This window comes from Stomoxys calcitrans, chromosome 5 (assembly GCF_963082655.1).
Source record: "Stomoxys calcitrans chromosome 5, idStoCalc2.1, whole genome shotgun sequence".
In the NCBI taxonomy this organism is placed as follows: Eukaryota; Metazoa; Arthropoda; class Insecta; order Diptera; family Muscidae; genus Stomoxys; species Stomoxys calcitrans.
This window is the reverse complement of record NC_081556.1, coordinates 115,246,871-115,271,142: the sequence shown is the minus strand read 5'-3', so window position 1 is coordinate 115,271,142 and position 24,272 is coordinate 115,246,871. Positions and strand designations below refer to the sequence as shown.

The window sequence follows — 24,272 nt, the reverse complement described above, 5'->3', positions numbered from 1 at the left end:
CAAACATTTTGATAAAGAGTGAATGAGAGAGAGAGAGAGAGCCACTATGCCATGTTGTTGAGCCGGAGAGTAAGACTGCAGAGTACAACAACTTTGTTGAATCTCTGCTCCTTCCACATCGCCTCCTTTCTGCTATGGACTTTGTGCTTTGTGTGTTTCTCGTTAATGCAGTAACAGACTAGAAATTTCACACGTTACTACCACCACAGGTTTACACACATACACACTCTTGTATAAGTTGTATAAACATTGTCAATAACAAAAAAGAAGTAAAATCTTCCCCATTAAAATTTATTAGATTGAGGTATGTTGGCAGGTGTGTTAATTTTCTTGCCTTTTCCATCGTTCCATTAGTTTTTTGTTGTTGGTGGGTTTTGTCATAGCTGTGGGACATATTGAAATGTATTTATGTATGCCTAAGCAACTGCCTGCTTTCTCAGCTTCTTGTTTACCTAAGTGACTTGTGTTGGTATAGCCTTTTGAGGTGAAAATTAGAAATGATATAACAATTAAGAGGAAACCAAAAAAAAAGAGGACACATATTATTGGGCTAATATTGAAACGAACAGGACTGATTGATTAAGGCAAAGTTCCCCCTGTTTCATAGAGGAATTTTCCTGTAGCCAAGAACAACAAGAGGTTATACAGAATCTATCAATGAAGTGAAGGGATGTGTTGTTCCATGCGGCTCATAAACCAGCACATTTAAGTAGCATACTGTAAATAAGAGCTGTCAGATAAGGTTAATCTGTATAATTAATAAACCTTTACTTAAAATTAAAGGAAGAGAATGCAAAAACCATTAAACTCAGTAAGGAAAGGCAAAAGTAGGACAGAGTCGACTATATGATACCCTAAAATTATATACCGATATTGATGAAATCTTGCAAATGTATTAAGATCGGCAACAAAACGATTCATGCCAAATTTTGTGCAGATTGGATGAAAATTGTAGTAACTACGGCCATTTAAGTTCAAATTGGGCGATATATATACATGGGAGCTGTATCTAAATCTGAACCGATTTTGAAGAAATCGTGCACATATGTTAAGATCTGCAACAAAACGATTCTAGTCAAATTTTGTGCAGATCCGGTGAAAATTGTGGTTACTACTGCCATTAAAGTGTAAATCGGGTGATAAATATATATGTAAATCTATATGTAAATCTTAACCGATTTGGATGAAATTTAGTGGATATCTTAAGATTAGTAACAAAACAAGCCGTGCCAAATTTTGTGCAGATCGGTTGAAAATTTTAGTAATTACGCGCATTAGATCGCAAATCGGGCGATACATATATATGGGAGCTATATCTGAATCTGAACCGATTTTTACTAAAAATAGACAGCGTTTGTCCTTGAGCTAAAAAAGTGACATTTGCAAAATTTCGTGACGATTGGACAACAAGTACGACCTTTAGCTTGATTACAAGAATACATGGACTCACAGACGGACATGGCTCAATCGAATCAGAAAGTGATTCTGGGTCCATCGGTATACTTATCAATGGATCTAGCTCTTATGCTTCTTAGCGTTGCAAACAAATGCACAAACTTATAATAACCCGTACCACAGCGGTGGTGTAGGGTATAAAAAGTGTTAAGTTCGGCAGTGCCGGATGCCCACCACCATAGATATATTAATCATCCTTTTTTATTACTCCCCTACCATATCCATAGTTACATCTATAGATGGGCTGGTCTTGAACATATTTTATTCGGGTCCCGCGAACCCATATTCCAGTATGAGTTTTACCGAAGTCAAGCAATAAATCCGCTTTTTATGGGATTAAGACCCTAAATTAAAAGATTGGTCGGTATGGCAGCTTATCTATAAAGTCTGACTAGCTGGACAGGGCCCGTTCCTCTGCGCCTTCTTTAACTCTCTAATATCTATTTAGAGTGGGGACACTTCGCCCTGAATATGGATATCGTGCTACTGTAGCCTATGTCCGTCTATGACGCTGAACGCCTGCGTTCAAATCCAAAATTTAAAGCGGAGGTTATCGCCACTTAATGCTGGCGACATTTGCGAAGTACCATACCATGTCATGAAAATGTAAAAAGTTCATGTAAAAAATTCTTCTCAAGTCATGTCACAAGTCAAGTCATAAGTCATGATGGGTCATATGCCCATTTGGGGGGTTTTAAGGGGGTGGGGTGACCCCCTATACTTCGATCTGATTTTGTATGCCAGATTCGTAATCTACTCCCAAATACCTTTCATTTAAGACCAATATTCATATGGACGACAAATTTTTCTGTTTTTAGACATTTTGTGGTTAGGGCGACTTCCTGGGTACTTGGACCCAATTTTTAATACCATATTCGTATTCTACTCTTCAATACCTTTCATTTGATATCCACATTGTCTTTGAGATTTTGGGTGGTATTTTTGGGGTAACGGGAAGGGTACGCCCCCTTCCGATATCAAAAAATTTTAAAGCATATTTCTTCTTCCTGACCATATTCGTAATCTACTCCCGAATACCTTTCATTTGGGTCCCATATTGACATGATCGTGAAATAAACCTATTTTAAGGGGTTTTGGGGATGGGGCGGCTAGGTACTTGGACAAACTTTTATTATGAAATTCGTATTCTACTCTTGAATACCATTCATTCTAATCCCATATTGTCCCGATCGCTCCACTTTTATTTTTGGGTAGTACTTTTGGGGTAAGGGGGAGGGTGCGCCCCTCTCCCGATATCAAAAAATTATATAGCCTATGTTTCCTTCCAGACCAACCTACACAATACGTGAAAATTTCAAGGTAATCGGTTCAGCTGTTTTTGAGTCTATATCAAACATAAATTGAATTTTATATTTAAGATTTTAGCCACATTTGAGTCGGCAGTCGGGTGGCTGAAACCAGCTCACTTTTTCAAATTTCAACGAAATCGTGTAATAAATAATGCTTTTATGATCTTCAGACCCTTAACCGGCAGATGCGTTCACGTGGAAGCTATATCTAACTATCGTCCGATCTTAACCATATTTAGGTCGAATATTGGGAGGCCGAAATCGGGTAATAAATGCAGCTCTTATGGGTTTCAGACCCTTAACAGGCAGATCGGTCTATATGGCAGCTATATCTAAATATAATCCGATATCAACCATATGTGAGTCAAATGTCGGGAAGCTTTAACCACATCACTATTTCAAACTTATATTGCAGCTATATCCAAATATGGTCCGATTTGGCCCATTCAATAACTTAACCTGCGTTCAGCTTAAAGACGTATCTGTGCCACATTTCAGCTCAATATCTTAATTTTTGAAGGCAGTAGAATGACTACAACAGACGGACGGACAGACACACGGACAGCGCTAAATCGCCTTAGACCTTTACGACGATCCGAAATATATATACTTTGTAGGGTCGGATATGAATATTTCGATGTGTTGAAAACGGAGTGACTAAATGAATATACGCGTTTTCTAATGGTGGTGCAAACAAAGGATAAAGTATAAGAATTGCTATGATATTGAAGCTATATCAAGTTATGATCCGATTCGGACCATAATTGAATTGAATGTTGAAGATCATAGTCATTGTGAAAAATTTCAGCCAGTTCGTATAAGAATTGCGCCCTTTAGAGGCTCAAGAAGTACTATAGGGAGATCAGTTTATATGGGAGCTATATCAGGCATAGACCGATTCAGATTTTCAGATATTTGACTCGTGTGTTGAAGGACATGGAAGAAAGGTTGTACAAAATTTCCGTCAAATTGGATAATAATTACGCCCTCTAGAGGTCAAAATCCCAGATCGGTTTATATGACAGCTAAATTAGGTTATGGAACGATTTGAACTATACTTTACGCAGTTGTTGGAAGTCCTAACGAAATACGTCATGCCAAATTTCAGTCAAATCGGGTGAGATTTGCGCCCTCTAGTGGCTCAAGAAGTTAAGATCCAAATTTCAGTCAAATCGGATAGGAATTGCGCCCTCTAGTGGCTCAAGAAGTCAAGATTCAAGATCAGTTTATACGGCAACTTTGTTAGGTTATGGACCGATTTATCCATAATAAGCACAGTAGTTGGAATTCATAAAAAAACACGTCATGCCAAATTTCAATCAAATCGGATGAGAATTGCGCCCTCTAGAAGCTCAAGTTAAGTCAAGAACCCAGATTGGTTTATATGACAGCTATATGCGGTTATGACCCGATTTGAACCATACTTAGCACAGTTATTGGAAATCATAACAAAACACCTCAAACAAAGTTTTAGCCAAATCGGATGAGAATTGCGCCCTCTAGTGGCTCAAGAAGTTAAAATCCAAGATATGTTATATGACAGCTATATCAAAACATGGACCGACATTTCCCATTTACAATCGCAACAGACCTACTCTAAAAAGAAGTATTTGTGCAAAATTTCAAGCGGCTAGCTTTCTTCCTTCGAAAGTTATCTTGCTTTCGACAGAGTTCCGGACGGGCGGACATGCCTAGATCGTCTTTAAATGTCATGTCGATCAAGAATATTTATACTTTATGAGGTGCTAGACGAATATTTACAAACAGAATGACTTAATGAATATGCCCCCTCACCTATGGTGATGGGTGTAAAAAATATAATACAAAAATATGGCATCCAACGGCAAGCAATATTAAAATAAATTAAAAATATTTCCTTAATTACCTAGTTTTCTTTCATCATCTGTTGAGTAAGTGAAGTGAAAATGCTGCAATAAATGAAATCCGCTACACGATTTTCTGCTATTCTTTTTCTTTCTTTGCATTTGCCAAGGAAAACAAAGACATGTGCAGAATATTTTATTCCCATATCGTAAAATAAATAATGAAATCACTTTACAGTCAACACAAGCTTTAATATGCGCTCCGGAGCAGCTTCTTGCTCTTGCACTTTGGCAAGTGTTCACTTAAATGCACATACAATCGTATATTCGTCTTGCTTTCCTTTTCTCGCGAAATTGTTCTTTTGTGTAGCACAAAACGTAATAAAGGTAATATTTAATCTTATGCACTCAAATACTCATGTACGGGCAGCTATGAAGACACACACGAACACATGCACACAAGCATATGAAAGCCTTTGAGAATAGACATATGTCAGCAAATGTAAATACACTCTATGCTGGCGAAAGGCAAAAATATGCTTTTTATGTAGTCAGTGTGTGTGTGTATGTGTGTGTGTGGTTAGTGAGTCTCTTTGTTACTCGCCATACCATGGAAATTTTCAATTTTATCGCTGAGACAGGGATTTTAAAAATTCGTTTCGATACAAAGGCACTTTCTTGTCCCATTATGCTGAGGCTTTCTTTTTTGCTGTCAAGGCATGAAGTCATTTGAAAGGATTATTTCCTTAAGGCGATATGAATTTATGTATTAAAAAAGCATAAATATTTTTATATCCAGAATCATAGGTTTGTAACATCTCGAAATAAAGATTTGCGACCCCATAAAGTACATATATTTTTGATCCTCTTCATTAAAAATTTAAACTCAATGATATGGAGCCTCCCAAGTCCCAAAGGCGTGCCGCATAGCGACACCACTTTGTAGAGAAGTTTTACCATGCCAGGAGACCTCACATATGTAGCCAGCTTTAGTATTGGAAAACCACCTTTGAAAATTTTTCTAATGTTCATGTTGGGATCTGAGCCCACGCATTTCGGTGTCATATGCGGACATGCTAACCTATGCCACGCGTTGGCTTGCATAATATCCTGATGTTGAACCATTTAAAGGGCGACTTTTTAGCTATTATAATTTTGGCATCACTGGATATGTACTTTTCGTGTTTGATTTTATTTTGACTGTCAAACATCTTCCGCTTGGTCTATAATTTAACCATGAATCGTCTTACAAACGAACAAAGCTTGCAAATTATTGAATTTTATTATCAAAATGCGAGCTCTGTTAAGAAAGTTTATCGAGCGCTTCTTCCATTGAGCGACGAAACTCATTTTTGGCTCACTGGATACGTATATAAGCAGAATTGTCGATTTTGGAGTGAAGATCAGCCAGAAGTACTGAAAGAGCTACCAATGCATCTAGAAAAAATCACAGTTTGGTGCGTTTTATGGGCTGGAGGCATCATTGGACCGTACTTCTTCAAAGATTATGCGAGTCGTAACGTAACTGTGAATGATGAGCGCTATCGTGAGATGATATCCAATTTATTTTTCCAAAACTGACTAATGGAATTATTGAGAGGGGAGTTCGGTGAATATTATATTTCTTGATCGGGAGCGGTCAATTGACCGCCTAGATCTTGCGATTTAACGCCTTTAGATAATTTTTTGGGGGGCTATGTTAATGTCTATGCAGAAAAGCCCGCCTCCCTCCCAGTCGTCTCCTTACTAGTCGTCTCCTTCCCAGTCGTCTCCTTCCTAGTCGTCTCCTTCCTAGTCGTCTCCTTCCCAGTCGTCTCCTTCCCAGTCGTCTCCTTCCCAGTCGTCTCCTTCCCAGTCGTCTCCTTCCCAGTCGTCTCCTTCCCAGTCGTCTCCTTCCCAGTCGTCTCCTTCCCAGTCGTCTCCTTCCCAGTCGTCTCCTTCCCAGTCGTCTCCTTCCCAGTCGTCTCCTTCCCAGTCGTCTCCTTCCCAGTCGTCTCCTTCCCAGTCGTCTCCTTCCCAGTCGTCTCCTTCCCAGTCGTCTCCTTCCCAGTCGTCTCCTTCCCAGTCGTCTCCTTCCCAGTCGTCTCCTTCCCAGTCGTCTCCTTCCCAGTCGTCTCCTTCCCAGTCGTCTCCTTCCCAGTCGTCTCCTTCCCAGTCGTCTCCTCCCCAGTCGTCTCCTTCCCAGTCGTCTCCTTCCCAGTCGTCTCCTTCCCAGTCGTCTCCTTCCCAGTCGTCTCCTTCCCAGTCGTCTCCTTCCCAGTCGTCTCCTTCCCAGTCGTCTCCTTCCCAGTCGTCTCCTTCCCAGTCGCCTCCTTCCCAGTCGTCTCCTTCCCAGTCGTCTCCTTCCCAGTCGTCTCCTTCCCAGTCGTCTCCTTCCCAGTCGTCTCCTTCCCAGTCGTCTCCTTCCCAGTCGTCTCCTTCCCAGTCGTCTCCTTCCCAGTCGTCTCCTTCCCAGTCGTCTCCTTCCCAGTCGTCTCCTTCCCAGTCGTCTCCTTCCCAGTCGTCTCCTTCCCAGTCGTCTCCTTCCCAGTCGTCTCCTTCCCAGTCGTCTCCTTCCCAGTCGTCTCCTTCCCAGTCGTCTCCTTCCCAGTCGTCTCCTTCCCAGTCGTCTCCTTCCCAGTCGTCTCCTTCCCAGTCGTCTCCTTCCCAGTCGTCTCCTTCCCAGTCGTCTCCTTCCCAGTCGTCTCCTTCCCAGTCGTCTCCTTCCCAGTCGTCTCCTTCCCAGTCGTCTCCTTCCCAGTCGTCTCCTTCCCAGTCGTCTCCTTCCCAGTCGTCTCCTTCCCAGTCGTCTCCTTCCCAGTCGTCTCCTTCCCAGTCGTCTCCTTCCCAGTCGTCTCCTTCCCAGTCGTCTCCTTCCCAGTCGTCTCCTTCCCAGTCGTCTCCTTCCCAGTCGTCTCCTTCCCAGTCGTCTCCTTCCCAGTCGTCTCCTTCCCAGTCGTCTCCTTCCCAGTCGTCTCCTTCCCAGTCGTCTCCTTCCCAGTCGTCTCCTTCCCAGTCGTCTCCTTCCCAGTCGTCTCCTTCCCAGTCGTCTCCTTCCCAGTCGTCTCCTTCCCAGTCGTCTCCTTCCCAGTCGTCTCCTTCCCAGTCGTCTCCTTCCCAGTCGTCTCCTTCCCAGTGGTCTCCTTCCCAGTCGTCTCCTTCCCAGTCGTCTCCTTCCCAGTCGTCTCCTTCCCAGTCGTCTCCTTCCCAGTCGTCTCCTTCCCAGTCGTCTCCTTCCCAGTCGTCTCCTTCCCAGTCGTCTCCTTCCCAGTCGTCTCCTTCCCAGTCGTCTCCTTCCCAGTCGCCTCCTTCCCAGTCGTCTCCTTCCCAGTCGTCTCCTTCCCAGTCGTCTCCTTCCCAGTCGTCTCCTTCCCAGTCGTCTCCTTCCCAGTCGTCTCCTTCCCAGTCGTCTCCTTCCCAGTCGTCTCCTTCCCAGTCGTCTCCTTCCCAGTCGTCTCCTTCCCAGTCGTCTCCTTCCCAGTCGTCTCCTTCCCAGTCGTCTCCTTCCCAGTCGTCTCCTTCCCAGTCGTCTCCTCCCCAGTCGTCTCCTTCCCAGTCGTCTCCTTCCCAGTCGTCTCCTTCCCAGTCGTCTCCTTCCCAGTCGTCTCCTTCCCAGTCGTCTCCTTCCCAGTCGTCTCCTTCCCAGTCGTCTCCTTCCCAGTCGTCTCCTTCCCAGTCGTCTCCTTCCCAGTCGTCTCCTTCCCAGTCGTCTCCTTCCCAGTCGTCTCCTTCCCAGTCGTCTCCTTCCCAGTCGTCTCCTTCCCAGTCGTCTCCTTCCCAGTCGTCTCCTTACCAGTCGTCTCCTTCCCAGTCGTCTCCTTACAAGTCGTCTCCTTACCAGTCGTCTCCTTACCTGTCGTCTCCTTACCAGTCGTCTCCTTACCAGTCGTCTCATTACCAGTCGTCTCCTTACCAGTAGTCTCCTTACCAGTCGTCTCCTTCCCAGTCGTCTCCTTCCCAGTCGTCTCCTTCCCAGTCGTCTCCTTCCCAGTCGTCTCATTCCCAGTCGTCTCCTTCCCAGTCGTCTCCTTCCCAGTCGTCTCCTTCCCAGTCGTCTCCTTCCCAGTCGTCTCCTTACCAGGTCTCCTTCCCAGTCGTCTCCTTCCCAGTCGTCTCCTTACCAGTCGTCTCCTTACCAGTCGTCTCCTTACCAGTCGTCTCCTTACCAGTCGTCTCCTTACCAGTCGTCTCCTTACCAGTCGTCTCCTTACCAGTCGTCTCCTTACCAGTCGTCTCCTTACCAGTCGTCTCCTTCCCAGTCGTCTCCTTACCAGTCGTCTCCTTACCAGTCGTCTCCTTCCAGTCCTCTCCTTACCAGTCGTCTCCTTACCAGTCGTCTCCTTACCAGTCGTCTCCTTACCAGTCGTCTCCTTACCAGTCGTCTCCTTACCAGTCGTCTCCTTACCAGTCGTCTCCTTACCAGTCGTCTCCTTACCAGTCGTCTCCTTACCTGTCGTCTCCTTACCAGTCGTCTCCTTACCAGTCGTCTCCTTACCAGTCGTCTCCTTACCAGTCGTCTCCTTACCAGTCGTCTCCTTACCAGTAGTCTCCTTACCAGTCGTCTCCTTACCAGTCGTCTCCTTACCAGTCGTCTCCTTACCAGTCGTCTCCTTACCAGTCGTCTCCTTACCAGTCGTCTCCTTACCAGTCGTCTCCTTACCAGTCGTCTCCTTACCAGTCGTCTCCCTACCAGTCGTCTCCTTCCCAGTCGTCTCCTTCCCAGTTGTCTCCTTACCAGTCGTCTCCTTACCAGTCGTCTCCTTACCAGTCGTCTCCTTCCCAGTCGTCTCCTTCCCAGTCGTCTCCTTACCAGTTGTCTCCTTACCAGTCGTCTCCTTCTCTCACTCTTCCCCTTCCCAGTCGTCTCCTTCTCTCACTCTTCCCCTTCCCAGTCGTCTCCTTCTCTCACTCTTCCCCTTCCCGGTTTCCTCATTTTCAAACGTCTCGTTTTCAGTTGTTTACCACCTCATTATCTCGTTCCATGCCACCTACGTTCCAGTTGTCACTTTTTCAGTCGTCACCTTTCCAGTCGTTACCTTCCCAGTCACGGTTCTTTTCACCTTCCTAAAATGTCGCTCACCAGTCGCGACGTTTCTATGCATCGAAATTTTCTCCCCTTTCATGCCGCCTCGTTCCTAATCGCCATCTTCCTAGATTCCTTATTCCCAGTCGACTCCTAGCAGTAGTGGCCCTTCCCTACGGTAGGATATCCCTATTTTTTTATCCTCTACCATAGGATGGTTCTATACTAACTTCGTCATTCTTTTTGTAAAATTGCAAATTTTGCCCATTAACATTTCACTAAGGAACTTGGGCAAACTTCTCACCTATCAATGAGAGTACTCCGATTCAAGTTTATAGCCGAGGCCGAACGGCGTGCCGCAGTACGACACCTCTTTGGAGAGAAGTTTAACATGGCATATTACCTCAAAAATGTTGCCAGCGTTATTAGGTGAAAGCCACTGCTGAAAATTTTTTCGGATGGTCTTGCCAGGATTCGAACCCAGGCGTTCAGCGTCATAGGCGGACATGCAAACCTCTGCGTCATTCTTTTTGTAACACATCGAAACATTGATCAACGTAGCCAAATCCATCAGCCTGTCCGTCTATCCGTCAGTCCGTCTGTGAAAGCTAGCCAAGTTTCGATAAGTAGAGCTAGACACTTTAGTTTTTGCAGAAATTATTCGTATTAATACAGGTCGATTGGGATTGTAAATGGGTCATAGGTGTGAGTTGGACTTTTGGAGTCGGAGTTGTTCAGTGGTGGTGGTAATCATGGCAAGCGGATCAATATTGGGTCACCTCATGTGTTTAAAAATGAGATCGGTTTGTCAGCTGATGTTGGTTTGATATCTGTTATTGGTGAAGAATCAACTGGTGTTGGAGAAATTGTTGTCGATAAATCAGCTGTCAATTCGACTGTTTCTTAAATTAAATATTTCTTTTACCTACCATTGGTTAGGTTATCTGAGACCCTATAAAGTCATATATTCTCATCAGCTTTAATATTCTGAGTCTTGTCCGTCCGTCTTTTGAAATTATGATAGCGTTCGAGGGAGATATCCCCTTGAAATTTTGCACAGATAAATCTTTTCAATGTAGGTCGTGGGCATTGCAAATGGGCCACATCGGTCCAAATTTGGATATGGCCTTCGTGTAAACAAAATCCATGTTTTGACTTCTTGATCCCCTCGAGACCTTGATTTTCATCTAATTGGGGGCAAGGACTTCTGTTCCGACTTCCAAAATCCGTGCCGAGTATGATCCGAATCGGTCTTTATACTGATATATAGCCCCCTTAAAAACCAATTCCCGGTTTAAACTTCTTGAGCGCCTAGAAACCTCAATTTTTAATCAATAAGGCAGACATTTGGCACGAGTACTTCTGTTATGACTTTGCAGATGGTTGTGCCGAATCAGTTTTATGCTGATAAAGCCGCCATATAGCCGATTCCTTCATTTAACTTCTTGAGCCTCTAGAAACCTCAATTTTCACCCGATGCGATCGAAATTTAGCACAAGGGCTTCTGTTAGGACATCCGGGTCAAATATGATTCGAATCGGTCTATGATCTGCTATAGCCCTTATAAAATCCAAAACCCAGATTTGACTTCTTAATCTCTTAGAAGCCTCAATTTTTACCTCATTTGGCAGAAAGGACTTCTGTTATGACTTCCACACCATCCGTGTTAATTAAGATATGGTTTTAACACTGATATACTACTAAATATCCCATAAACATTTCACTAAGCAAAAGGGAATACCTATCTCATACCAATGCGATTAAAGTTTGAGCTCAATGATAAATGGCCTCATTTTTATGCCGAGTCTGAACGGCATGCCGCATGGCGACACCACTTGGTAGAGAAGATTTAACATGACAGGATACCTCACAAATGCAGCCATCACTAGTAAGGGGATAACCATCGAGGATTTGAATGCAGGCGTTCGGTGTCATAGGCGGAGACTGGTGTATTCCTCCTACACTGGTATAGGCCTCCTTAAAAGCCCTAAACCCGATATGACTGTTTGAGACCATAGAAGTCGCAATCACATCCCGCTTTCTTTGTAACAAGATGACTAAATTTAGCTCGTTTTTAGTTGTCCCATTTTCCAAACTTTTCTAATTTTTATCCATTATCTTTGTTAGCTTAACCTCATTTTACATTGAAGCATACCATTTTCTCCATAACAACTTTATGTCCTCAACAAAACATTTATGTCAACATATTCGTTCTTCAAATCCTTTCATAAATCCCAAAAAAAAGGAAGTACGTAGTACATACACAGCTTGTGGCATAAAATTTCAAATTTAATTTTCCTCCTATTGTCTAGCTTCTAAAGGGGATAGAAGCATACGACGGAATTAAGTTAAAGGAATTTGTGCCTTAAGCTCTACACATCCTTTATTCCTTTGGCATAAGAAAATGTTGAAAAGTTTTTATTTGCTTCTGTCTTCTCTTATCCTTTCTTCTGAGATTTCCTTTCTCATCTCATTGTTTTTAAATCTTTAAAGGAATGCATGCATAAATTTCTTTCGCTCCATCCAATACACAATCCTTTGTGATATCCTTTTTCACTGTATTGGAAAACGGTAGTTTTGTGGTCTCTTGCAAGAAAGCAACTTTTTAACAAGTTTTTCTTAAAGGACTTTTCCTTTATTGTCAGTTACCTAAGTTTTTTTCTTTTTTTTTAATTATATCACAAGTTTCAAATGTCCTTTTTGCTTAAGGCAAGTTTAAATCTCTATTGGCATTAACCAAAATAATGAAAAGGTTATGAAATCTAAGGAATTTTTTTAAGAATGAGATATAATTTTTTGTTACGTACTGACGCCTTACTGACAATTCGGGAGTGACACAAGAAAGTTCCTTAGATCTCCGTATCCTTATCATTTACCCTTATGCTTATTTTATTTTCCAATCACTGCTGGGTCACACTTATCACACAACAAAAAAAGATCAAATAAATCAATTTAAGAGATTTGCAAAGAAATCCCCTTTAAAATGTTTGCCATTTTTTTTTTGTCATATGGCTAACAAAAGGTTTTGCCAAAAATTATTTTTGTCCATGCCATGTCTGCTATATTGGCCTTGTCCATAGCATCTATAGCCATGTCAATGATACAACATCCTGTGACATTGAATATTTAAAATATCCTACACATACAAAATTCGAAAGGATTGGTATAGGCTTTAAACGCACAAATCAGATGGTATTGGTGGCTGTATATGTACACAGTAGCCTATAAGGCCCCCTTTAGGCCCTATGGATGGCCTTTAAATGACACCAAATAGAATTGAGATCAGATTTTTGTTAAGTTAAGTTAAGTTTTGTTGTTGTTTTAACCACAATTTGTATATGTGGAGGTAGGGAACCTCGCCATTAGGTTAGGTTAAGTGGCAGTCTGCCATCATACTGAATTAGACGTCTTCGTCCGTTGCTATACCACAGGATCAGAAGAAGGAAGATGCCTTCTAGTTCCTACCATCGAACCATCCAGATGGCTTTAAAAAGACCAATAACTTGCGAACGTACACATCCGCTTCATCAGACAAGGTTCTCAAAGAAGTGAGAACCTAAAGTGCAACACCTTCTGCCTGCTAGTGCGGTACACACTCACAGAAGGTGTTCTATAGTCTCTTCTTCTTCGATGTCCTCACAGCTTCTGCAAAAGTCGTTGCTGGCAACCCTTAGTCTGTCGGCATGTTTTCCGATTAGACAGTGACCTGTTATGACGGACACAATGACTGAGACGTCTGTTCTTGCCAGTGACGGTAGAACTCTTAAAGTCTAGATTAGGCCACATAGTTTTGGAATGCTCACAGGCCCCTTTTCGTGACCATCTATCCTAGAAAACTTAGCTTACCTGCTGCTAGATGCATTCCCACAGATTTCAGTATCCCTGGAATGTGTTGGGTAGTTCCTAGTCTCACAAGCTCGTCCACCTTACAATTCTCGGGGATTTCTCTGTGGCCCCTAGCGTAGAGGTTAGCATATCCGCCTGAACGCCTGGATCACTCATAAGTATTTGACCTTAGCAGATATCGAAATCGTTTTTTTGAGGAAACGTGGTGCGTCAAACCCACCTTCGTCTTCCTCGTGAACAGGGAGATTGCAGTCTTCTTTTGGTTGACTTCGAGATCTCTGTGTCTAGCCCAGTCATATGCCATATTCAAGATCTTTTCAGGCCTTCTGCATAGCTGGTTCGCATCCTAACCCTTAAGAAGTATTCTAACATCATCTGCATAGCAGACGGGTTCAAATCCCTCCGCGGTCAGAATCCATAATTAATGACGGTGGTAATTCAAAGGAGTGGCCATAAAATGCTCCCTGTGGCTAGCCCTGTGCCATTTTCTTCCTTATATTTATGTCATGGAACCCGCAATTTGTCCTCCTGTTCCTTAGCATATGGTTTATTTAGTCTCTAAGGACCCGGCCATCTGGTACTGTTCTAAGGATTGGGTCAATGTGTTGGTCCGCAAATTGACCCTTCCCCTCCGCCCCCTCGATGTCAACGGAAACTCAAATTTGTACGTCTTGACATCGAAGGATTCTTCTTTTTTATGCACAACCTCGTGCAGGGTAGTCTCCATAGACCTTACCTTGACATAGGCATGCTGTTTGTATTTAAGCAGTTCGCTGGATGTCCTACTTTTTATCATGGTGTCCACAATACGTTCCATGGTTTTGAGTAGAAAGGCTTAGAGTGGATATATTGGGTTGCCCAAAAAGTAGTTGCAGATTTTTCATATAGTCGGCGTTGACAAATTTTTTCACAGCTTGTGACACTGTAATTGCATTCTTTCTTCTGTCAGTTATCAGCTGTTACTTTTAGCTTGCTTTAGAAAAAAAGTGTAAAAAAATGATATTTGATTAAAGTTCATTCTAAGTTTTAATAAAAATGCATTTACTTTCTTTTAAAAAATCCGCAATTACTTTTTGGGCAACCCAATAAAATTTGAAGAAGTTTATGAAACTTTCATATTTCAAATCGCCCAACCAGAGGCCCTCTTGCATTTTCTCTACGCCTCTCTGTACAGCCTCCTCGCATATTTTCTGCTCATTCTGTTCTTGTGGTCTCAGGGAGCATGGGAGCATACACGAGGCTGTTTGAAGTGAATGATTATGTTGTCATTAGAAATTTATGGTTTTCTTCATCCTCAGTCTGGTTGTTGTACGCCTGGCTGCCATTCATCAGCCCATAATCAGAGATTCGTTCAGCTTTGACTTCATCATCATTTCCATGGTTATAGTCTCTCATGTAGATAAATGCTGAGTATATACGGAGTGGTGGGGATTTTGTTGGTCCATAACATACGTCAGTTGCTCACCTGAAATATTTCCAAAAAAAAACAAATAGGAAAATCTAACGAAGCGTAAGGTTCATGGTTTTCATTAGAAAATGAAGGATAAATGAGTACCAAAAAACCGGAGTTGCCCAATTTGGGATGGATTTGAATTAAAAGAAGGGTTAAAGCAAAATTACAGAATTTACCGAAATTTTTTAAGAGGAAATTGTTGCTCCAGCATGAAAAAAACTACCTGAGTTTTTGACATCCGAATGAAGGGAGAGCCTGAACTCCAATTTAACCACATCGTTGTTTGATTAAAGTAACTCCGACACACGAATCTCGCATACAATTTTGGGGTTAAGTGTTTAGGAAGCCCCGCTAGCCCCCAAAACAGCTTATTTGAATCATGACTATATGGGACTCTTATGGAAGCTATCAGAGAAAAGGGTGCTCGCCTCAAAATGGATATTATTGTAGTAATCGTAGCAACATGGGACTGAAATTAATCAGTATTTGGAGTAGAATAAGAATTTAGCCTCAAAATGTCGTGTCGATTTCCTGGGGACCGTTCAGTCCACCGATTTGTCATAAAAAACCATCATGACATTGGTTTACAAAAATATTTAGAAGAAGAATGGGCAAATCTAGCACTAAAATTTAGGATCAAGTTATGGAGCGTCTACCCCTTCCCCCAATAATCATCAAAAGTTCCACAGTGGGATTGGATGCAAAACAAAAAAGATTAGTAAAAAATGTGTCATTTGAGAACGGATAGAGATAACTCTTTGGTTATGGTTAGAGCTGAGTTGTTATCGAGATCATAACATTTCAAAGTCCCAGGTAGTCAGAGCTCTTCGAGACAGGGCCCCGTGGTATACTGCGTTACTACTTTAAATTCTCTAAGTTAGTTCTTAATGTACTACCAAAAACTACTTTGCAAATTGCAAATTTTGCCCATGAACATTCCACTAAGGAACAGGGGCCAACTTCTCACATATCAATGAGTGCAGCCCGATTCAAGTTTAAACTCAGTGATAAGGGGCCGAGTCCGAATCGCAGTGCGATACCTCTTTGGAGAGAAGTTTTACATGGCATACTACCTCACAAATGTTGCCAGCATTATTAGGGGAAAACCACCGCTGAACATTTTTTCTTATGGTCTCGCCAGGATTCGATCCCAGGCGTTCAGCGTCATAGGCGGACATGCTAACCTCTGCGCTACGGTGGCCTCTGCACACACAATTACTTTAACGACGAGTTTACCTCTGGTTGCTGGGGTACAGCTCACCGGTGGCAGGGTCAGTTACAGATATTTATTTGTGTCAGTGACAGAGAGAGTTTACTTCTGGCTGCTGGGGTACAGCTCACCGATGGCAGGGTCAGGCACAGAAATTTATTTGTGTCAGTGGCAGAGAGAGAAAAGGCGATTTATATTTATTTCAATGGGGTTTATTTTGGAAAATAGTACTTATTCTAGGTGTTATCGATTAGTTCCAGACGGAGATCTGCGTCCTGGCTATATAGTCCCGGAGACGTGATTCTCTCCCAGCGTGGATAAGACACCAAATCACGGTGTGGTGGTTACAGGCCTATGACACGCGTATGCGTTCGAGGACTCAGATGCTCTTATATTTGAAGGACAAAGGCGAGGTGGTGGCTACGGGTGTCTCGGAGACGTGACTCACCCACGGCGTGGGTAGGGCAGGAATTTACGGAGGTGGTGGTCGTGGACAAATGCCACATCAGTGTATTCGCGGTTTCAGCGGCTCTTATGTCTGAAAGACAAAGGCGAACTACTGGCTACGATGGTCTCGGAGACGTGGTTCACTCCCGGCGTGAATATGGCACTAAATCACGGGCTGATGGTCTAAGGCAGAAGGCACGTGGTCGTATTCGCGTGCTCAGCAGCTTTTATGTCTGAAGGACAAAAGCGAACTGCTGTCTACGAAGGTCTTGGAGACGTGGTTCACTCACGGCGGGGATACGGCACTAAATCAAGGGGTGATTTTTGTGGACAGATGCCACGTTGGTGTATTCGCGGGCTCATCAGCTCTTATGTTAGAAGGACAAAGTGCTGGTTACGTTGGTGTCGGATACGTGGGTCACTCCCGGCGTGGATATGGCACTAACTCACGGGGTGGTGGTTGTGGACAGATACCACGTAGGTGTATTCGCGGTCTCAGCGGCTCTTATGTCTGAAAGACAAAATCGAACTGCTGGCTACGATGGTCTTGGATACGTGATTCACTCACGGCGTGAATACGGTACTAAATTACGGGGTGATAGTCGCCGACATAAAGCACTTGAGAGTATGCGCGGGCTCAGCGGCTCAAATGTCGGAAGGACAAATTTGAAGTGCTGGCTATGTCGGTCTCGGAGACTCGTTTCACTCACGGCGTGGATTCGGCACTAAATCACGGGGTGATGGTTGTGGACAGGTGCCACATAGGTGGATTCGCTGTCTCAGCGGCTTTTATGTCTGAAGGACAAAGGCGAACTGCTGGCTACGATGGTCTCGGAGACGTGATTCACTCACGGCGTGAATACATTACTAAATCACGGGGTAATGGTAGCGGACAAAAAGCACGGGAGAGTATGCGCGGGCTCAGCGGCTCAAATGTCGGAAGGACAAAGGTGAAGTGCTGGCTATGTCGGTCTCGGAAATTAGTTTCACTCACGGCGTGGATACGGCACTAAATCACGGGGTGATGGTTTTGGACAGATGCCACATAGGTGGATTCGCTGTCTCAGCGGCTTTTATGTCTGAAGGACAAAGGCGAACTGTTGACTACGATGGTCTCGGAGACGTGATTCACTGACGGCGTGAATACGGTACTAAATGACGGGGTGATAGTCGCCGACATAAAGCACTTGAGAGTATTCGCGGGCTCAGCGGCTCTATTGTCTGAAGGACAAATGTGAGGTGCTGGCTTTGTGGTTTTCGGAGACGTGTTCGGTCCAAATCGGCCAATAACCTAGTTCGGTCCAAATCGGCCAATAACCTGATATAGCTCCCACGTGAACCGATATCCCGATTAGACTTCCTTAGCCCCTGGAATCCATAATTTTTGTCCGATTTGGTTGAAATTTTGCAAGTGGTCTTCTGTTATGACTTTTTACAACTGTGCCGAGTACAGGCCAAATCGGTCTATAACCTGATTTAGCCCCTGTACTTACAGATCTCCCGATTTGACTTCTTGAGCCCTTACAACAGCAATAACGTTCTTTTATGACTTCCAACAACTGTAAGCAGTACGGTCTGAATCGATCGATAAACTGATACAGCTCCCATACAAACCTATCTCCGGATTTGACTTCTTGATCTCCTACAAGCCGCGGTTGTTATCCGATTTGGCTGAAATTTTGCATGCGGTGTTCTGTTATGAATTTCATCCACTGTGCCAAATATGATCCAAAACGGTCTATAACCAGATATAATTATTGTATTTTAGCAGAATCCATGGTGGTGGGTTCCCAAGATTCGGCCGGCCGAACTTAGCACGCTTTTACCTGTTTTAATACCCTCCACTATAGGATGGGGGTATACTAATTTCGTCACTCTATTTGTGACACCTTGTAATATGCGTCTGAGACCACATAAAGTATATATATTCTTGATCGTCATGCCATTTTAAGTCGATCTAGCCATGTCCGTCGGTCCGTCTGTCTGTCGAAAGCACGCTAGCCGCTTGAAATTTTGCGCAAATACTTTCTATTACTGTAGGTCAGTTGGATTGTAAATGGGAAAAATTGGTCCATGTTTTGATACAGCTGCCATATAGACCGATCTTGGGTCTTGACTTCTTCAGCCTCTAGAGGGCGCAATTCTCATTCGATTTTGCTGAAATTTGCCTAAAAACTCGACAAATGCGATCCATGGTGGGGGGTATATAAGATTCGGCCCGGCCGAACTTAGCAGGCTTTTACTTGTTTTTACAATACTATTTAAGAAGATTTTTCTTTTTTTTTTAGAAAAATCTTCTAAAAGTTTTCGATTTATTTTTCGTTGGCCACCCTGACCACAATATATTTACACATTGTACTGTGTGTGTATGTGCAGCTGGGTTTAAGGACCTTTCTGTCATTGTTGTTTTTACTGCTTTTGTGGGGTGATGGAGATGTGAGTGATAAGGCAGACAACAGAAGGAAAATCTTAAATATTTGAATTTGATTTCGATTTCTATCCCTCTTCCATTCCACAAAAGAATACCTTTTTTATGAAATTCACCCATGAGGTTGTGAAATTTAAGTAATTTTTAGATGATTGCCTATTTTTGAAGGTAATTTTATATCAAAGAAAAGGAACGAAGGAAAATAAATCTTTTATTTAGCACCCATCAAAATCTTGAAGCATAACGAAGGCCACAATTGCTAAAGTAAGTCTTGAAAATGATAAATGAGGGTTTGGAAATGGCCAAATCTCTGAGTGAATGTAAAGGTCAATAATTGAAATTTTTGAAAGCTTATATGGGCTGGTGTTAATGGTTTTCAATCTAATATCAATAATAAAGTAAATATCATAGGGCAAAGTAGAAACATTTCACCAAGGCCTTTTCTCAGCTTCGTTATCAAATTCACTTCAATTTGAAAGGAATTTTGAATTAAAGAAGTTATGTGAATAAATGTTGGTTCCAGCAATTGGATGGATTGCTATCAAAAGCAATCTGAATAGCTTCTAAGAAGCTCCTGATATCAATTGAAAAGGCAGAATTGAAGACTTGGGGAAGTCTTGGACTCTGGTATTCCACATTGCACAATGGGACTAGATCGACAAGAAACTAGTAACAGGTCAAGATAAAACTAAAATCAAATTACTCATCTAGGTCTCGATCTAGGTGAGGTAAGTGTGGCAGTCCTTTACATACTCACTTAGATTTTTTTAAGTCCATTGTAATACCACAGTAGCGACAGATCAAGGCTTCTGTCGGGAATCGAACCCATGACCGCTGCACTGGTAATCCAAGCACGCTACCAACTAGGCTACCGGGGAACCCTAACTAAATACTCGGTTTCGGTCAAACTGTATACAAAATTTCCCATGAACATTTCATTTAGGAATAGGCGATACTTCTCTCATATCAATGCAAATTTCGGTAAATATTGAAAAAAAATTAAAATTAAAAGTCGAATATCCCCCGAGATATTGTAGACCTCAAACGTAGTTTTGTGTTGGGAGTTTTAAGCACTATACAGCAAAAAAAAAAAGGAAAAAGGCATTACGTTCGGCCGTGCCGAACTTCGGAAACCACCTTCTGACCCTTTATCGGCACATCGGTATATATGACAGCTATATCTAAATATAGGCCGATATGAACTATATTTGGGTCCTATCTTAGGAGGTTTAAACCAACTGACTGTTTCAAATTTCAGTGAAATTGGATAAAAAATAATGTTTTATGGGCTTCAGATCCTTTATCGGGAGATCGGTCTATATGGCAGCTATATCTAAAGATAGTCCGATCTGAACCATATTTGGGTCAGATGTTGGTAGGCCTAACAGTACTCACTGTTTTAAGTTTCAGCGAAATCAAAAATAAAGCTTTTATGGGCTTCAGACCCTTTATCGGTAGATCGGTATATACGGCAGCTATATCTGAATATACTCCGATCTAAACCATATTTGGGTCCTATATTAGGAGGCTCAAAACTACTCACTGTTTCAAATTTCAGCGAAATCGGTTAAAAAATAATGATTTTATGGATTTGAGACCCTTTATCGGCAGATCGGTGTATATGGCAGCTATATCTAAATATAGTCCGATCTGAACCCTATTTAGGTTCGAAGTTGAGAGGCCTAAAACTACTCACTGTTTTAAATTTCAGCAAAATTTAATAAAAAATAAAGCTTTTATGGGCTTCAGACCTTTTATCGGGATATCGGTCTATATGACAGCTATATCTAAATATAGTCCGATCTGAACCCTATTTAGGTTCGTAGTTGAGAGGCCTAAAACTACTCACTGTTTTAAATTTCAGCAAAATTTAATAAAAAATAAAGCTTTTATGGGCTTCAGACCTTTTAACGGGATATCGGTCTATATGACAGCTATATCTAAATATAGTCCGATCTGAATCATATATGGGTCCTATATTATTTGGCCTAAAACTACTCACTGTTTCAAATTTCAGCGAAATCGGTTAAATATTGTAATAAAGCTTTTATGGGCTTCAGACCCTTTATCGGGAGATCGGTTTATATGACAGCTATATCTAAATATTGTCCGATCTGAACCATACTTAGATCAGATGGCTTAAAATAACCCTCTATTTCTAATTTCAGCGAAATTGGGCAATAAATAAAGCTTTTATGGGCTTCAGACCCTTTATCGGGAGATCAGTCTATATGACAGATATATCTAAATATAGTCCGATGTGAACCATATTTGGGGCGGATGTTGGTAGGCCTGAAACTACTCACTGTTTCAAATTTCAGCGACATCGGATGAAAAATTAAGTTATTAAGGGCATTATACCTTTTTTCGGAAAATCGGTCTATATAGCAGCTATATCCAAATATGGTCCGATTTGGCCCGTACAAAAACTTAACCAGCTTGCATCAAAAATACGTATTTGTGCCACATTTCAACTCAATATCTAAGTTTTTGAAGCCTTTAGAGTGTTTACAACAGACGGACGGACAGGCGGACAGATGGACAGACACACGGACATCGTCGAATCGTCTTAGAATTTTATGACGATCCGAAATATATATACTGTGTAAGTTCGGAAATTGATATTTCGATGTGTTGCAAACGGAATGACTAAATGAATATGCCCCCTATCCTACGGTGGTGGATATAAAAATTGGAAATCGGACCATAAACAAAGATTTGGCAGTCCCAACAAATTTGCGAAATACTGAGGTGACCAAATTTAAGGGCCTGCCAAAAGGCGCTCGGGCAACCTAGAGCCTTGACATTTTGCACACGATCTCGCTAACACTTCGCTCTAACTATTCCTAAACTCAAATAGATATATTTACCCGTTCTCACATGGCATATTTTTTACTAGATTTTTTTTTGGGTCTATCCCACTGGTCGTAGTCTTGCTCGTAAACATGCAAACCTTAGTCTTCTCTGGGTTTACATTCAGACATCTAGGCCTAGCGCATATCTAATACATACCCCTTAGAAGACTCTGTAAGGCAGAAGGGTCCAAAACCCTCCTTCCTCAGGATTCGTAGTGAATTTGTTATTATGGCCACCCATAGAGAAAGCGATACTGATCATGAGGCCCACAATTAATACAACTATTCCTTTGATTGTGGTTTATACAGCCTCTAAGAACCTGGTCAACGAGGTAATGGTCTAAGCAATCAATGTCCTTCAAAGCTCTTGATGAAGACAGGCTACTTGAAGCTGAACAATTCACTGGATGTCCTAGCAGAAAACCTCAGAACTATTACCAGCATTCCAGCTCAATGTTGTTATACCCACCACCATAGGATGGGGATATACTAACCTAATCATTCCGCATTCAACACCGCAAAAAACGAACTGTCCGTCTCAAAAAAAAAAAAAAAAAAAATAGTAAAAAGTACACCATTTGAGAACGGATAGAGATAACTCTTTAAAATTTAAAACAAGTAAGAGCGTGCTTAGTTCGGCCGGGCCGAATCTTATATACCCTCCACCATGGATCCCAATTGTCGAGTTCTATGCGCAGTATCTCTTTTTAGGCAAACAAAAAATATTGAATACGAACTGCTAAGCTATTGGAGCTATATCAAGTTATAGTCCGCTTAGGACCATAAATGAATGCTGAACATTGCAGAAGTCATTGTGTAATATTTCAGTTCATTCGGATAAGAATTGCGCCTTGTAGGGGTTCTAGAAGGAAAATCGGAAGATCGGTTTATATGGAAGCTGTATCAAGTTATTGATCAATTCAGACCATATTAGACACGTATGTGTCTAAGCCGTTGTACAACATTTCTTCCAAATCGGATGAGAATTGCGCCGTCTAGAGGGTCATGAAGTCAAGATCTCTACATTAAAACATGGACCGATTTACAAAAAGTATTTGTGCAAAATTTCAAGCGCTTAGATTTACTCCTTCGAAAGTTAGCGTGCTTTCGACAGACAGACGGAAGGACGGACGGACAGACGGACTGCCATGTCTAGAACGACTTAAAATATCATGAAGATCAAGTATATATATTCCTTATGGGGTCTTAGACGCATATTTCGAGGTGCTACAAACAGAATGACGAAGTTAGTATACCCCCATCCTATGGAGGAGGGTATAAAAATATTGAGATATCCCTATTCGTTTTTATACCCACCACCGAAGGATGGGGGTATATTAATTTTATCGTTCCGTTTGCAATACATCGAAATATCCATTTTCGACCTTATAAAGTATATATATTCTTGATCAGCGTAAAAATCTAAGATGTTCAAGCCATATCCGTCCGTCTGTTTGTTGAAATCACGCTACAGTCTTTAAAAATAGAGATATTACGCTGAAACTTTGCACAGATTCCTTTTTTGTCCATAAGCAGGTAAAGTTCGAAGATGGGCTATATCAAAATATATCTTGATATAGCCGATCCGCCGATTTTGAGTCTTTAACCCAAAAAAGCCACATTTATTATCCGATTTTGCTGAAATTTGGGATAGTAAGTTGTGTTGGGCCCTCCGAAATCTTTTTCCAATTTGGCTCAGATCGGTCCAGATTTGGATATAGCTGCCATGTAGACCGATCTCTTGATTTAAGGTCTTCGGCGCATAAAAGGCTCATTTATTGTCCAATTTCGCAGACATTTGAGAGAGTAAGTTGTGTTAGACACCTCGACATCTTTCTGCAATTTGGTCCAGATCGGTCCAGATTTGAATTTAGCTGCCATATAGACCAATCAGCCGATTCAAGCTCTTAGGCCCACAAAAGGCACATTTTTTGTGCGATTTTGCCAAAATTTGGGACAGTGAGTTGTGTTAGGCCAGTCCGCATCCTTCTTCAATTTGGCCTAGATCGGCCCAGATTTGGATATAGACTGATCTCTCGATTTTAGTTCTTCCGCCCATAAAAGGCGCATTTATTGTCTGATTTTGCTAAAATTTGGACCAATGTGTTTTGTTAGGCCAGTAGACATCCTTCTTTTATTTGGATCAGATCGGAAAAGATTTTGGTATAGCTGCCATATAGACCGATCTCTCGATTTTAGTTCTTCGGCCCATAAAAGGCGCATTTATCGTCTGATTTCGCCGAAATTTGGGTCAGTGAGTTGTGTTAGGCTCTTCAATATCCGTCTTCAATTTGGACCAGATCGGTTCAGATTTGGATACAGCTGCCATGTAGACCGATATCTCGATTTATAGTCTTGGCCCCATACAAGGCGCATTTATTGTCCGATTTTGCCAAAGTATGCGAAAGTGTGTTGTGTTAGGCCAGCCAGTATCCTTCTTCAA

General features: G+C 42.1%; 2 protein-coding genes across 2 annotated transcripts in view; one reads left to right on the top strand and one right to left on the bottom strand.

Annotated features, from left to right (window-relative positions):
• The window catches only part of LOC106092224 (uncharacterized), a 288,892-nt gene that overhangs the window by 47,124 nt on the left and 217,496 nt on the right, over window positions 1-24,272 (top strand). The window lies entirely within an intron of this gene.
• Window positions 322-16,605, bottom strand: LOC131997973 (sperm acrosomal protein FSA-ACR.1-like). Its single transcript, XM_059369916.1, has 4 exons — window positions 16,548-16,605; window positions 14,507-14,676; window positions 8,883-9,354; window positions 322-476 (listed from the first exon to the last, which is right to left on the bottom strand). Exons 1-4 carry the CDS (start codon window positions 16,603-16,605, stop codon window positions 322-324), a joined length of 855 nt encoding a protein of 284 aa, XP_059225899.1.